This window comes from Corylus avellana, chromosome ca5, assembly GCF_901000735.1.
Source record: "Corylus avellana chromosome ca5, CavTom2PMs-1.0".
Lineage (NCBI taxonomy): Eukaryota > Viridiplantae > Streptophyta > Magnoliopsida > Fagales > Betulaceae > Corylus > Corylus avellana.
This window is the reverse complement of record NC_081545.1, coordinates 23,683,200-23,696,961: the sequence shown is the minus strand read 5'-3', so window position 1 is coordinate 23,696,961 and position 13,762 is coordinate 23,683,200. Positions and strand designations below refer to the sequence as shown.

The 13,762-nt window shown below is 35.9% G+C and overlaps 3 protein-coding genes across 3 annotated transcripts in view; 1 reads left to right on the top strand and 2 right to left on the bottom strand.

Moving 5' to 3' along the window:
* Positions 1-117, bottom strand: part of LOC132183437 (protein phosphatase inhibitor 2) — a gene marked incomplete in the record, with an annotated part of 2,523 nt that extends 2,406 nt beyond the window's left edge. The window contains 1 exon segment of the mRNA XM_059596873.1: positions 1-117.
* A 2,942-nt stretch (positions 118-3,059) lies between these two features.
* Positions 3,060-7,248, top strand: LOC132181127 (uncharacterized). Its single transcript, XM_059594211.1, has 7 exons — positions 3,060-3,311; positions 4,797-5,002; positions 5,174-5,314; positions 5,729-5,837; positions 5,969-6,030; positions 6,786-6,889; positions 7,008-7,248. Exons 2-7 carry the CDS (start codon positions 4,910-4,912, stop codon positions 7,114-7,116), a joined length of 618 nt encoding a protein of 205 aa, XP_059450194.1. The 5' UTR covers positions 3,060-3,311; positions 4,797-4,909; the 3' UTR covers positions 7,117-7,248.
* A 1,272-nt stretch (positions 7,249-8,520) lies between these two features.
* On the bottom strand, positions 8,521-13,230 carry LOC132182802 (uncharacterized). The gene is made up of 3 exons (XM_059596147.1): positions 12,943-13,230; positions 12,654-12,864; positions 8,521-8,856 (listed from the first exon to the last, which is right to left on the bottom strand). The coding sequence occupies exons 1-3, from the start codon at positions 13,090-13,092 to the stop codon at positions 8,798-8,800; spliced, it is 420 nt and encodes a 139-aa protein (XP_059452130.1). The 5' UTR covers positions 13,093-13,230; the 3' UTR covers positions 8,521-8,797.
* Between the last annotated feature and the right edge of the window lie 532 nt (positions 13,231-13,762).

Below are 13,762 nucleotides of genomic sequence, written 5' to 3'. Positions count from 1 at the left end.
AGTTTTGGGTTTTCGATGAGCGGAAGAGAAAATATGGAAAACGTTCGACTCCTTTCCCCTCTAGCTACGTTTTGGGTTTTTTTGCTTCCCAGAATTACCCCTCGTCGTAATAGGCAATGGCGGTTTGACTTTGTGATAAGATTAAACCTAATCTTCCTTCAAAAAAAAAAAAAAAAAAGGATTAAACCTAATCTGTCTACAACTGTTCCTTCGTTTCACTATTTTAGGAGTGCCGCTTATGTGTGGACTGCACAAAATTCACCTTTTATGCAACCCACACAGTGAAAGACACCTCAGCAAGTTGCAAATTAGAAAATAGGTATGGCTACATTTGATTATACTCTCATCATAAATCAAAACCAACAAAGATTAATACAATCCTTCACGCCTAACCCCAACTCACCGTCCCTCACGCCCAACCGGCACCACGCCCAGCCCACCGGTGAGGCCCACAGCGCACAGCCAGCCGCCATCCCCCGCCGACACCCCTCCCAGCCCACGCCCAGCCCACCCAGCCACCGGCACCACGCCCAATCCACCGGTAAGTTGATTTAACGCCCAACCCACGCCGGCACACCGCAACCCACGCCGAAACGCCGCAACTGGCTTCAAAAATCCGACGGCTTCAAACACCCAGCCCACCGGCACCACGCCCAATCCACCGGCGTTTTATTATTTTTCGTTTGGTCTGAACTTGTCTGAAATTGTGGAATTTTGGTCTGAAATTTGTGGTCTCAAAATTTTTTATCTATCATTATTTTTTTGCCATCAAAATTTCTAGGATTTTCATGTAAACAAATAAACAAACACCCATAATATTTTCAACTAATATTTAAGGAAAAGTGACAGTGAGCCATTGAAAACAATGGGTCTAGGCGGGATACAAGAAACGTCCACATTGGGGCTTACAGATGAAGATATTCTCTAATGGGGCTGGGCGGCGTACGCTGGACGCGAGATTCTCGAAGCCGACTGTGCGAGGAAGAGTAGTGCAAGTTGGGTGGCGTGGGCTGGGTAGGGAAGGCGTGTTGCAGCAGAAACAGTCAAACTGGTTTTGTTTGTTTTGATTTATGATGAGATTGTAATCTAGTGTATCCAAACCTATCTTCTAATTTGCAACATGCTTATTTGGCATTCATTAAGTGGGTTGCACAAAAGGTAAACTTTGTGCAACGTCCGCATTCGCATTCAAGATATTCTCTGTTTGGAATTAGTGAATGAAATAGAGTTTTTAAGTAAAAAAAAATTTTGGCAAAAGTTTTTTTTTTGTTGTTTTTGAACAAAGACTCGAATATTCTTATTAATAACGATTAGAAAGTGGAGTTAGGACCCTAACAAACAATCATGTGAAAGAGCTAATTGCTCCTTCAGTACAATGTCACTAATACAATTTGGAGTTTGATTTCGCCAAATTCTATCACCAACATCTGTTGTGGCTACTTTTGACAACCTGTGAGTAGCCTCATTGGCTTCCCTATGAACAAAAACACAAGACCACCGGGGGAATGTCTGTAGAAGATGCCTAGTATTGTCCACCAAGTGTCCAAAACGACTCCACGTGCTCATAGGAGTATTAATGGCGTCCACTATTTTCTTGGCGTCTCCCTCCATTATCACAAGTTGCAGTCCCAGCTCCCTCATAAATCGAACAGCATGAAAGGCTCCTAGAACTTCCCCAGTTGACGACTCAAGAGAACTTAGTCTTGTTTTGCTCAGTGCCGCTACAACCTGCCCTCTCCCTTCCTGTATTACGACTCCAATTCCCATTTTATTCTGAGTTTTGTCTATGGCCACGTCCCAGTTTGCTTTTAATCTTCTTGTTTTCGAAGCTTGCCATGACTTTCCATGTTCTGCGGGACTCACTTTCGTACTTTGGAGAACTCGGTCTTGTTACTGCTTGAATTCCATGATATTCTCGATTGATTTCCGAATAAGATCATTTGGGCTAGAAAACTGACCTTCATGGATCCAGGAATTTCGCCTGAACTATAGCTGTTGAGCTAGAGTCACAAACAATGTATAATCATCCAAATCACACTTAAGAAAAATATTCTTAGCTAGCTGCAGAAAATTGGTTCCCTCTTGCACACATTTTTGGAACACACATCTACTATTTCCCCAAGCGTCCGAAGTTGCTGGGCACCCCCATAATGCATGCAAGACCGTTTCCGGTTCCCTCTCACATATCGGGCACCTCGGATCCTTCACTACTTGTCTCTTGAGGAGGTTATCCATAGTTGGAAGTAGGTTGTGGGAGGTTCTCCAGAAAAAATTCTTGGCAGCATTTGGGATAAGCAATTTCCATATTTTCTTCCATAAGAAACTCTCCTCCTTCGGGGTTGAACTTTCTGGATTATTTCTGTATTCCAACTCATTAGCTAGGTGATAGGCACTTTTGACTGAGAAAGTCCCCAAATTCGTCCCCCTCCAGATCCGGACATCTGGCTGGTTCAAATGAGAGTTCAATTCATATTTGGAAGGACCGTTGGATTCCTTCACCAACAAAACTATTCTATTCAATCCCGGTTAGAATTCTTCCTCATGATGCAACTACTAATTCTCTCATTGACGTTCATAGACAATGGTGAAGTTATCCAATTGTTTTCAATCTTGGGAAGTTTGTCATGTTCCACGCATAGCTTATTATGGAGCACATGGTTTAGCCAAATTAGCTTTGGCTTTTGAAGAGGATCATCTTTGGAGAGATGATTTCCCAATTTGTATTGGTGCAACAGTTTTTGCTAAGCAAGAGTTTGTATGATCTTTGTTTTATAATTGATGACTATTTAAAAACAAAAAAAAAGAAAAACAATATTACTATATGGCGACATACTTATGTGATATAAGAAAGAGATGTAAAATGAGTTAGTGTATGGATTGATCAATAAATAAAATAAGTTACAAAAGGGTTAATGATATTAGAATAATAAAATGTTAATAATAAGTTCCTAAAGTGGTAAATAATTATTTATAAAAATAAGTTAAAGTTAAAATAAATAGTAGGATTGGAATATAGAATTAAGAAAGAAGAAATTAAATGAGCTGGGGGTAATAATGCATTTTAGAAAGTGAGAGAGCTTTAAACAAAACGGAAATCTATCCCCCTGCCTTCTTCTTTCTTCCTTTCCCATTTTCTCCCTCACTTCTCTTCGTCACGCACAGCCGAGAGTGAGAGAGAGATTCAGAGAGAGAGATGCAGCGATTGAGATCGAGAGAGAGATTCAGAGATTGAGAGAGAGCTGCTAGCCAGCCGAGAGAAGATAAAAGAAGAAGAAGAAAGTGATGATCAAAGAGGGGTTCCGGCCATGGGTGTTAGTAATCTCTATCTTTCCTTTGTGTTTTCATATTACCCATTGAGTATTAAGCACGAAAATCATGTTAATTGTTTGGGATTTGGTTTGGGTTTGATTTTAGGGTAAGTTGTGAATTGGGTTCTAGTGAGGTAAAATCTCTAACATTTTCTTATGATTTTCGTTATACCCATTGGACTTGGAGCTTGAAATCATGATGATTTGTGGGATTTTTGATTAGGTCCGAAATTAGGGTTTTTGTTTGGGATTTTGGGGCTTTTGTTATTTTGTTGTATTGATGGTCGATTGGGGTGATTGTTGTCAATTTGTTGAGGTTTTTTAGAGCATGATTGAGTGGGTTGTGATTAATGGATGCATTCCATTTTATGGCCGAATGGGCGTGTTGATTATGAAATTGTGTTGAGCTTTGGAAGTGTTGTTAATTTTGGGTATGTTCTTGGTGGATTTTGATGGTGTGCTAGCCGAATGGTTGTGTGCATGAAGCTTGGGTATTTGATTTGCTATAATGGATGAGTTTTGGAGAATTGAATGTTGATGGTTGCCTTGGTGTATGTGTTTTAGGTTGTGAATTTCTAGGGTTTGAGAAGAAGCTATATGTTACCTAAGGCTTGATTTGTGGTAAACATGTAGGGTTAGTATTATGGATGAGGAAAAAGAGGTGCGATCCTTTGTTGTAGTGTTTAATAGAATGAAGATTGTTGTTCGTAATGATTGATGTTTTACGGTTTACTATGGGTTGTTTTGGTAAGCTAACCTATTGAGGTGTAGTGTTTATTCTAGGACTTTGATTTGAAGATTGGTGATGATTAATGGTTAAATTCTTTGCTAGGATGTGTAAGGGCTTTGTGGTTCCTTGTGGGTTAATTCTTGTTGGATGGTTTGGCTTAGATGAGTTGATGAGTTTAGTTGATTGTGTGGTTTTGATTGAATTATGATTTATGGTGATTTTAGGTCAGTGAGATTTGTCATGTGGTTTCCATTGTTGGATACTTTGATTTGAATTGAATTGAATTGATAAGGTCAATTCAAAGAAAAAATTTATTACAAGATTTCTGTTGCATTGATTTATTTATTAAGGCATTAGTGGTAGCGTCTCGTGGTTAATTGAGAAAAAATTTCCACTTCACCCTTGAATTTATGGATGAGAGAATTTTTTATTTTCTTCTTGAAGTGTTTGCAGAAGAAGGTATCTTTTTGATTAGCTGAACTGTGGTTTGTTTTTGTTTTTTGGTTCTAGCTAAATGCTAGGTCTAAACTTTGTGCTTGTCCGTCGCAATGTTAGAAAGGATGTCCTGGAAATGGACTTTGACTAGTTGTGTTAGTGTCATAGATGAATTACAACTAAGTCAATAATAATAATGCAATCTGAGATTGGGCCATTAAAAGAACTCAAATCTTCATTTCTTTTCTCTTTTTTGTTTATTCTATTGCCCGAACTTTTTCCTCTTTGCCCTGTAATATTGACCATCTCTATTCCTTTTCCAGAAGCATCAAACTGAGAGCACAAGCCAGATCAAATTAGATGTTGTGAAGTCCTTGGATTGCTGCCCTTGAAGGTTGGGAGGAACAAGGGATAAGGAAGAGTAAAGAAGTCAAAGATGTTCTCATTGTTTTATGGACTTTGGAAGTATGTGTTTAGCAAGACTGAGTTTCATGTACTCATTCTTGGAATTGACAAGGCTGGGAAAACTGTAATGCATCATCTTCTGGTTTTCTGTTAGATTATTGAACTCTTTGTGTGGTCCTTGAAATGCTTTTGTCCTCAACTCCATCAACAATATATGGATCTTTTAAACTTCATCTGTGTTGAAAATATCTGCTGGATATCACTCATAATCCTTGCATAATCTATTCATTTGTAGACTTTGTTGGAGAAGTTGAAGTCACTGTATTCAAACTTGGAAGGCCTGCCCCCTGATCGAATTGTTCCTACTGTAGGACTCAATATTGGTCGTATTGAAGTGTCAAACACGAAACTTGTGTTCTGGGACCTTGGAGGTCAGGTATGTCAAATTTATATGTAAAAATTATGAACTTTACAAAAGTATTTTTGCACAGATACACACATGCACATCCTCGTATATTTCAAGAGAAACAATCGTTTTTGGGTGCACCAATATTAAAACTTCATGAACAGCTGGAGAACCAACATCTAACGGTCATTTTAACTTCTATCATAAATTAGAATGGTCATTTTCTGCAGTCTTTTACATCCCATTAGTGCTTGTTTTATATTTATACTTAACGACGACCAACCTGGTACTGGAGCGATAGAATCAGAGGCATTTATGTAGATGATAATTGTTCTTGGAAAACGTTTTTCAACTCACATATTGCATCTGTTTGGCTGATGTGGAAATGCTACTTTGACGTTTTTATGAAGTTTACTTACTGATGCAAGATTTTGATCCTGTCAGCCTGGTCTTCGTTCAATTTGGGAGAAATATTATGAAGAAGCACATGCTGTGATATATGTAATTGATGCCGCTTGTCCATCACGGTTTGAAGATTCAAAATCTGCACTGGGTAAGTGATGTTCAATTACATTAACTTGTCCATGTGTAGTGCCATCTGAATTGACTGCAATTTTTATGGTAAGGACGACTGGTTAGAGTTAACTCTTGAATTATGCGCTAATTCCTTCAATGCATTACCAGAAAAGGCTCTTCGACACGAGGATTTGCAAGGAGCCCCTCTTTTGATACTAGCAAACAAGCAGGTGAGATCACCTGTTGTCTCTCTTTTTTTCTTCTCAAAAGTGCTTCAAAATCATGATTTCAAATTCCCGGTAAAGTTGTGGCAATTTTTAGTTTATTGTTGAAGTTAAGAAACAACAGTATTGACTATGTTGGAAATTGAAAAAATTTGTGCATGATTTCTTCTGGGTGAATATCTTATACTCATTGACTTCTTAGTTGGAATTGTTTATTTTAACGTTGTAAACCATTTTTTGCTTTTATGAATCATTTGCTGTTCCTATTCTGTTGTACTCGAACATCTTTAATCTTTCGAACTGTCAAAAGTTATTCTCCTTCGTCTCTGATGAACGTTGGTTGAAATTCTTGTTTCCATTCTATTGTGCTTTATATGGACAAAGAGGAAAAGCTGTGCTTGAGAAAGAAAAAAAGAGCAAAAATGAATTTCACATATTTTTTATTTTATCAAAGTCTGCCTCTATTGGAGTATTAAACACATTTAAATAGACTAACTAACAACTAAACCCTAATCTAATTGACTTTGGGTAAAGCCCATTTATTGAATTACTAAAATATCCTTGACTCTTGAAAATTAAGTAAAACATAAAACTAAACACTCATAACCCAATTAGCTAAGAGAACCTAAATAAAACTACATGCACCAATATTACCAGAAAATTAAAAAAATAGAATTGATTTTTTAAATTGAAGATTCGTGTCTTGCCCCTTAAATCAAATAGTCATACTCACTTCATTACATTTCACTTTGATGGGGCAGGATCTTGCTGAAGCTGTATCAGCCGAAGAACTTGCTCGATATCTTGATCTTAAAAAGTTGGATGAAAGGGTTTACATGTTTGAAGCTGTTTCAGCATATGATGGGTAAGAAGATGGATCTAACTGGTCGCAGTGTGATTCCTGCTTTTCATATTCTTTTCCTCATCTCCACAGCTAGATGTTCAAAAAGTTCAAACAACAAATTTCTGAAATTTGATTGCAGGATGGGGATTAAAGAAGGTTTAGAATGGCTGGTGGATGCAATGGAGAGAAGCAAGAGAACTCAAATGTTGAGAGCTCGTGCAGGTGTAACTGGCCCCGCTTCTGCATAGGAGAGACTATATCACATTTAAGTTCGTTTTTCACATTTTCTTTAACATCTGTAGATAAATCATAGCCAATATTGGATTCTACTTGATTAAAAAAACATTTTTTATATACTTATTCAACCCAGTATTGCTTATTGAATTTTTTTAATCAGCGGATTTGTATTACAAAAAAGTAATGTCTCTCCTGCTCGGAAATACTGCTGTTGTGATGCTAGATTTTTTTTTTTTTTTTCCCTGTTACGATCCCATCACCAGGCAGAGAGTATGTCAGAAACAATTGGTTTTATGCAAAATGCTATTTAGATTTTAAAATGGCAGACATATAAATCATTAGGACTTTCTCACTGAAAATCAGGGGTGGCAAAACTAACCCTTGTCTATTTGCCCGCTCAAACCGATAAGGTGGTTTGGGTGGGACAAGGATTCAATAGTATCTACTTCATTGTTAAAATTGGAAGTTTAAGAGTCTAATGGTGATGATGATACGTTATTTAAATTTTGAGAAAAGTTTATTTACTCTGAAAGTATTATTTAATTGATAATGTTTTTAAAATTCTTTAATAAGTTAAAAAATCTCATTAAAAAAAAAAAAAAAAAGTTAAAAAGAAAGCAAAAAAATCCCATTACGTTACAAGGAGTGACTAGTGAGCCATCCAAAAGAAAATGTTTGGCATTTTTTTTAATGTTTTTTTGATGTCTTTTCAATTATGATGTGACTTTTAAAATCATCAGTAGATTAAAAGTCAATAATAATAATCTTAAATTTAATGATAATTTTAAAAGTTACATCACATATTGAAAGAAGACTAGAAGAACACTTAACATTTTCCTTATGGCCAACGAGTCATCTATTTGCTTGTGTCATTTCTTTAGTCCTCACTTCTTTCCATCCATCTTCTACGCGCATTCATCCGAGCTCTGCCATTCCTCCGTTCGTAACACTCCATTTTCGTTCGTCTTGATTTTTTTTAGTCAACCACGCAGATCGCAACTGTCAACACATTAATGCACCATTCCTGGTTTCTCTTAGAACGTTAGGATGCACCCTTGGCTATTACATATAATCCGGCTTTTAACAAATTAGCTATTACATAATCTGGATTTGATTCATGGCTATTGTTTGATCAGTTTTTCTACAATGTCAACCTTGGCTATTGGACAAATGCGTGTGATGGAAAGGGCTTACCAAAAATAATAATAATAATAATAATAATAATAATTTATTTAGGGTATTTTTGTCATTGGAGGACATTGACAATTTTTTATAGTTTGAGGAGACAATGTCGCAATTAAAAGTTTGAAAAAATATTGTCAATTGAGTAATAGTTTTAGAAGAGTATGCAAACTTTTCCTCAAATTTAAGACATGTAAACATTAACATCTTGTACACCGTTAAGAATTGAATAATTTACTTCATTAAATGCATAATAAATGGTTAATAACTAGTTATATATCCAATCCATTTATGAGCCACCCTAATTCGTGTTTGCCACCCTCACTACTGAAATAGAAACAAAGATTGTTCTTCTGGTACAAACTAAGATTGTCAGCCAAGATCCCGGTTATCTTACCTAATTTCATTCAAAAGGAAACAAAGATCAGACTGTCTGATGATGTTTTGTTGACCAAATACAAGACTCTTTTAACACCTGAATTTTCCAATTCGACGTGGATTTCATGCTGTTCAGTTTGAGGCGACAGAACCTGGCGTGCGGGATCTTTCCTTCACTGCTGGTTCTGATTCTGGGGGAAAAAAAGAAAGAAGACATGTTTGATGATTCAACCATGCAAGGGATAGCTAAATTTAATGAACATATATCTCTATTACAACTTACAATTGAGTAACTGCAGGTCAAAGACAAGATAAACTGAAGGAAGAAAAAGACAGGAATAGATTTTATAAAACTTCAGTTGAAGTAAGAAAGTGGATTGTTAATTATATGCTTCAACTTCAATATTCTTTTTTCTCAAACAGTGATACAAATTACTAGACTAAATCTTGTCTAGGCAAGGGAGAATAGCACGCGCACACACACGAGACAAGATCCTGTCTAGGCAGAGGAAGAATACCAACTACACAAGATTCAAACAAACCTAATACCTCTACCCATCCCTTGCACTTCAGCAAAGCAAGATTCATATAGATGTAAACTATGGCTGTGCACGGGAAGATAGAATTAGCCATTCTGAATGTTAAATATAGGCATGCCAAAAGTGTAAATATATCACTTTGAGGCAGGCTCTCAAAATCTAGGCAAACGTATGTCTGAAATCATCCAAACAAGTGCATCACTTTCTAAAGATAATACCAGGTACTGATTCTGCTGTGCAGAAAAATGACAAAGATCTAGCAGCTTGGGATTTCTGAAAGCATCTGGGTTTTACTTTCTGAAGGTACCAAATGCACCCTATGAGAATGTCTTTCTTTTAGCTTCATGAGAATGAGGTGGCATCTATCTAAGCTTTGTTTGGGTTCCCAAAACAGGATATAGCAGTCACGATATATAGGAAAGAGAAGCACTATTTTAAAATATGCAAGCTTAAAGAAGAAAAAGTATGCGCAGATCCTCAACTTAAATGAAATCTTGAGATGACCCTTATTGCATAGCCCTCAATTCAACACAGAAACACATCTAAAGAAGCACTAAGAGATTCCTTAGTATATACTACGTGCATAAATTAAACAATATGAAAGCAGTGAAATACTGATGCAAGCTTACGATATGAATATGCCCCTATGCACAATCTAGGCCCATGATTTGAAAATTTCAAATTCTTTAGCAACCTAGGCAGACTTTAGGCTCACTGCAGGTCATCTGTGGTAGTAACCAGATAGAAAGAACGGCAAAGTGGTAGAACTACAAGCTTGCAGCTCAAACTTCTTTACAGATTTCATACTTCTATAACTAAACCCTCCTCCAACCTGGCAAGAAAAAGCATACTCTAGGTTCTTAACTTCATGTTTTGACCAAAACTTTAGCAGAAAACATTGAGGATAACAAACTTGATTGTATGGTTGAGTGAAGAAATATATTAAGAAGCCAAATATTTCACAATTTTCCTCGATTTATTATGATATTATTCTCATTATTAGCATCAGATTCTGATTTTATTTTCATTAATATCATTAAGTTATAATCTCCTCTATATAAGCATGTAAATGCCTTATGACCAATTCAAAAACAATAACTACAAAATTGGCTTAAAGGCATTTGAAAGTTGATTCCCTCAAAGTGATTATTTGGAGGCCCAATCTCCTTGAAATGATCAATATATCTCTTCACTTTATTTCATGATTTCCAAGCAATAGAAACCCTGAGTTTCTATCATTTGGTATCAAATCCGTTCGAATTTTTGTCCTTTTCTTCTCTTTACACTCCGATTTTCTTAATAAACCCATTTAAAAAAAAAAAAAAATTGTTGTTACCATGTTTGGTTAGTGCAGTGTGGTGGTTAACAGTGGTGTTGTGCATTTTGTGTTCAATGAATGAGGAGATAGTGTGGTGCAGTGAGTTGGAGTTGTGAAACAATATCAAAATTGTTTCAAGCACCTTCGCAATCGAATCCGTGATTAGTCAAAAAAGAGTTCATTGTGACATTTATTGTTGGTCTTCGCTTCGACATTCGACCTGAAGGCTTTTGATGTGAAGTCAAAGCCTTCATACCCCAAGCCATAACAGTTTCAATTTCATTTGCAAGGATGCAAGAGGAGAGATTTCCCTGGAAAAGTTGCCGAATAGTCAAAGAGGAAGTAAACCAATGGTTGGCAGAAGTAGCTCATCTTTTACTCCAGCTAGGAAAACTCCTTCCTTGCATTTAACACAATAGGAGTTCAAAGAATGAATGATAAAAGGGTTATGCTGACATTGAGACAAAAATGGCAGTAGAAGGGACATCAATGCAAATAGGGGCAACTACTGATGATCGAACTTGTAGTAGAATATACCGAAGTAATTGAGGATAGTGAAGAATCCAATGAAGAAGGTATGGAATCTAACGATAACAATAATTCAGGTACTTTCACTCTACATGCTTTAACTGGTTATTCCAACCCTCAAACTATGTGTGTCTTTGGTATCAGTGACGACTTTGACTGATAAGGACAATATTAGTAATTTCATGTATATTGGTATTGCAAAACGGCTTTCACTTTTAGGAGAATCTTGTAAGAATTTTGAGGTAACACTTGCAGATGGGAGAATCTTACATTACCAAAATTTATGTCCTAAACTTAAAGTGAAGTTGAATGCACAAGATCCAAAAATTAAAGACTAACCTCTTTTTACTACCGCTGAAAAATTGTGAGGCTGTTTTGAGTATTGACTTCTGAGTGGTTTGCGAACTTTAGGAGATATTTATTAAAACTTTCATAGTTGATGATGAGATTATGTTGAATGGTACGAAGGTGACTCTCAAAGCTTAGGAAAGCAAGATACTCACAAGAAGGAATGTGATTGAGAAAGGTAATTTGCCAATGAAAGATTTTGTTAATAATCAACCTCTCGGACAAGGTAGTTTTGAAGGACAGGAGATGGTTAAGCAGCCAAATATTTTTTTAATATTTCTTATGATATTATTCTCATTATTAGCCTCATATTCTAATGTCATTTTCATTAATAGCATTTCCACAATAACTTGTAATCTCCTTTATATAAGCATGTACATATCGTATGGCCAATTCATAGAAAAGAAATATAAAATTTCCTTAGGCCTTTGGAGGTTAACCACTCGAATTCCCTTTATTTTCAGATTTTCAAGAGATAGAAACCTCAAATTTCTATCAAAATATAAGAAACTATGGCTTTTTTTTGGAGCTAAAAGATGCAATGAAGAACCATAATACGACCTTCAAAAAAAAAAAAAAAAAAAGAACCATAATACGAGAGAATATCAGCTAAGTTAACTTAAAAGAGTAAACAAAGACAATATGGAGGTCAACGAAAAATATGGGTTTGGCTGGGAGAAAAGTTGCAATGTCCTATTGGGTGAGAAATCAAGGAAATAGAAACTACAAGTAGGGTTGTAGTCGAGCAAAGTCAAGCAAAGTATTAAATGTTTAAGCTTGGTTTGTTTAACTTTATTTCAAACACTAGTTGAGCTCGAGCTTTACAAGCTAGATAATATATTCAAACTCGGTTCTGAACAAACTCGATCTTGTTCACGAACAACTCAATTGACTCATTCATTTCTTATATAAAGTAGATATCATCATTTTTTATATTTTTTGATAAATCCATGCTAATCATCAGTTACTAAATTATTATTAAGATTTGATCATTTGAGTTAATAAGATATTAATTTTTATTTAGAACTTACAAAAAATTAACTTAACAAACCTTCTATTTGTAATAAATCATACATAATTTTTTTTATTATGAAATTGATTATTTATATCATATATTATAACCTTCCCTAGAGTTTTAAAAATCCCATCTCTAAGTCTATATGTATGTTTTACAGTAAATTATACCATGCAATACTAGTAAGCACAAAAATGAGGTGTGAATGAGAAAAGGCATATAAAATAGTAAAAGCTTAACTGGAAATTAAGGCCTTAGGCCTGGTCTTGAACAAGATCCGATGCCGAATGATCCCAATAACGTGCAATTCAACCCTAGACGAAGAGCTAGCGTCACCGATCTGGTTGTCGGACTCGGAGTGTTTAGTTTTCTTCAGCACCAACAATGGCTTCTTCAAGGGCACTTTCGACCCTGTCAATTCATGATACCCAACCGTAAGAGTATACACCTCCTGAACCAAATTCAAATTTCATGTTATTGGAATCTTTCTTGTCCAATTGATAAAAATTGGGGGGGAGAGAGGGGGAACCTGAGAAGAAGGGCGGCAGAGGAGGCCGATCTGGAGGTTTTGGAGGCGGTCTTGGACGGCGGGTTGAGCTTCTACTGTGCCTTGCAATTCTACGATTGCCCATTCTGGGCAATTTCCTTCACCACAATTGCACTTCACTCGAATCTGCATTCTTCGTTTCCTTTCCTATTTCTTTGTTATGGCGCTGCTGGTTTGTTGTTTTTTATCAGACTGCAAAAAGGTTGGGAATTGGTTTCGGCGGCAAAGAAGATTGGAAGTTTCCCGCTCCACGAACGCCGATTTTGTCCAGGTGAGTAAAGAAACGATGTCGTTTACATTATGGAAGTTATTCTCATGTTGGTATCCTATTCTCTCGACCTTCTCGGACCATTTTCATCCTGCTCTTTATTTTGGAAAAATTCTTATTTTAAAAAATGAGGTGTTTTTTAAAATTATCATTTGATCAAAATTCAATAATGATCAATCACAACTCTAATTATAATTTTAAAAGTCACATCATTCTTGAAAGGGCATAAAAGTGACATAATAATGACTTTTAACATTACTCAGCGGACTTCTTATCTCGACAACTTTTATAACATGATGTGACATGATGAAAATGAGATAAATTCAATTTTTGAGAAACCCAGTTATATTAATCTTAATCCTTATTTTTTTTTAAAAAAAAATAAAATTCTTTCTAGCTACCTCGATAACATGCCAACCTTTTAGTAAATAGCGTTTTTCAAGTGTTTCAATACCTAGAAATAAGAACTAGGATAAAAAATAAAATGAAAATTTTTTTTTGTATTTTGTATTTTCTACTATTAATTGTTACAAA

What these genes read in the sequence shown, in the direction of transcription:
- LOC132181127 (XM_059594211.1), top strand. Translation starts at nt 4,910, where the DNA reads ATGTTCTCATTGTTTTATGGACTTTGGAAGTATGTGTTTAGCAAGACT. An exon ending in AGATTCAAAATCTGCACTGG is followed by an intron (nt 5,838 to 5,968) that starts GTAAGTGATGTT and finishes ATGCATTACCAG; the next exon opens with AAAAGGCTCTTCGACACGAG. An exon ending in GCTGTTTCAGCATATGATGG is followed by an intron (nt 6,890 to 7,007) that starts GTAAGAAGATGG and finishes ATTTGATTGCAG; the next exon opens with GATGGGGATTAAAGAAGGTT.
- LOC132182802 (XM_059596147.1), bottom strand. Translation starts at nt 13,092, where the DNA reads ATGCAGATTCGAGTGAAGTGCAATTGTGGTGAAGGAAATTGCCCAGAA. An exon ending in TCTGCCGCCCTTCTTCTCAG is followed by an intron (nt 12,865 to 12,942) that starts GTTCCCCCTCTC and finishes AATTTGGTTCAG; the next exon opens with GAGGTGTATACTCTTACGGT. An exon ending in GCCTAAGGCCTTAATTTCCA is followed by an intron (nt 8,857 to 12,653) that starts GTTAAGCTTTTA and finishes TTTTTCCCCCAG; the next exon opens with AATCAGAACCAGCAGTGAAG.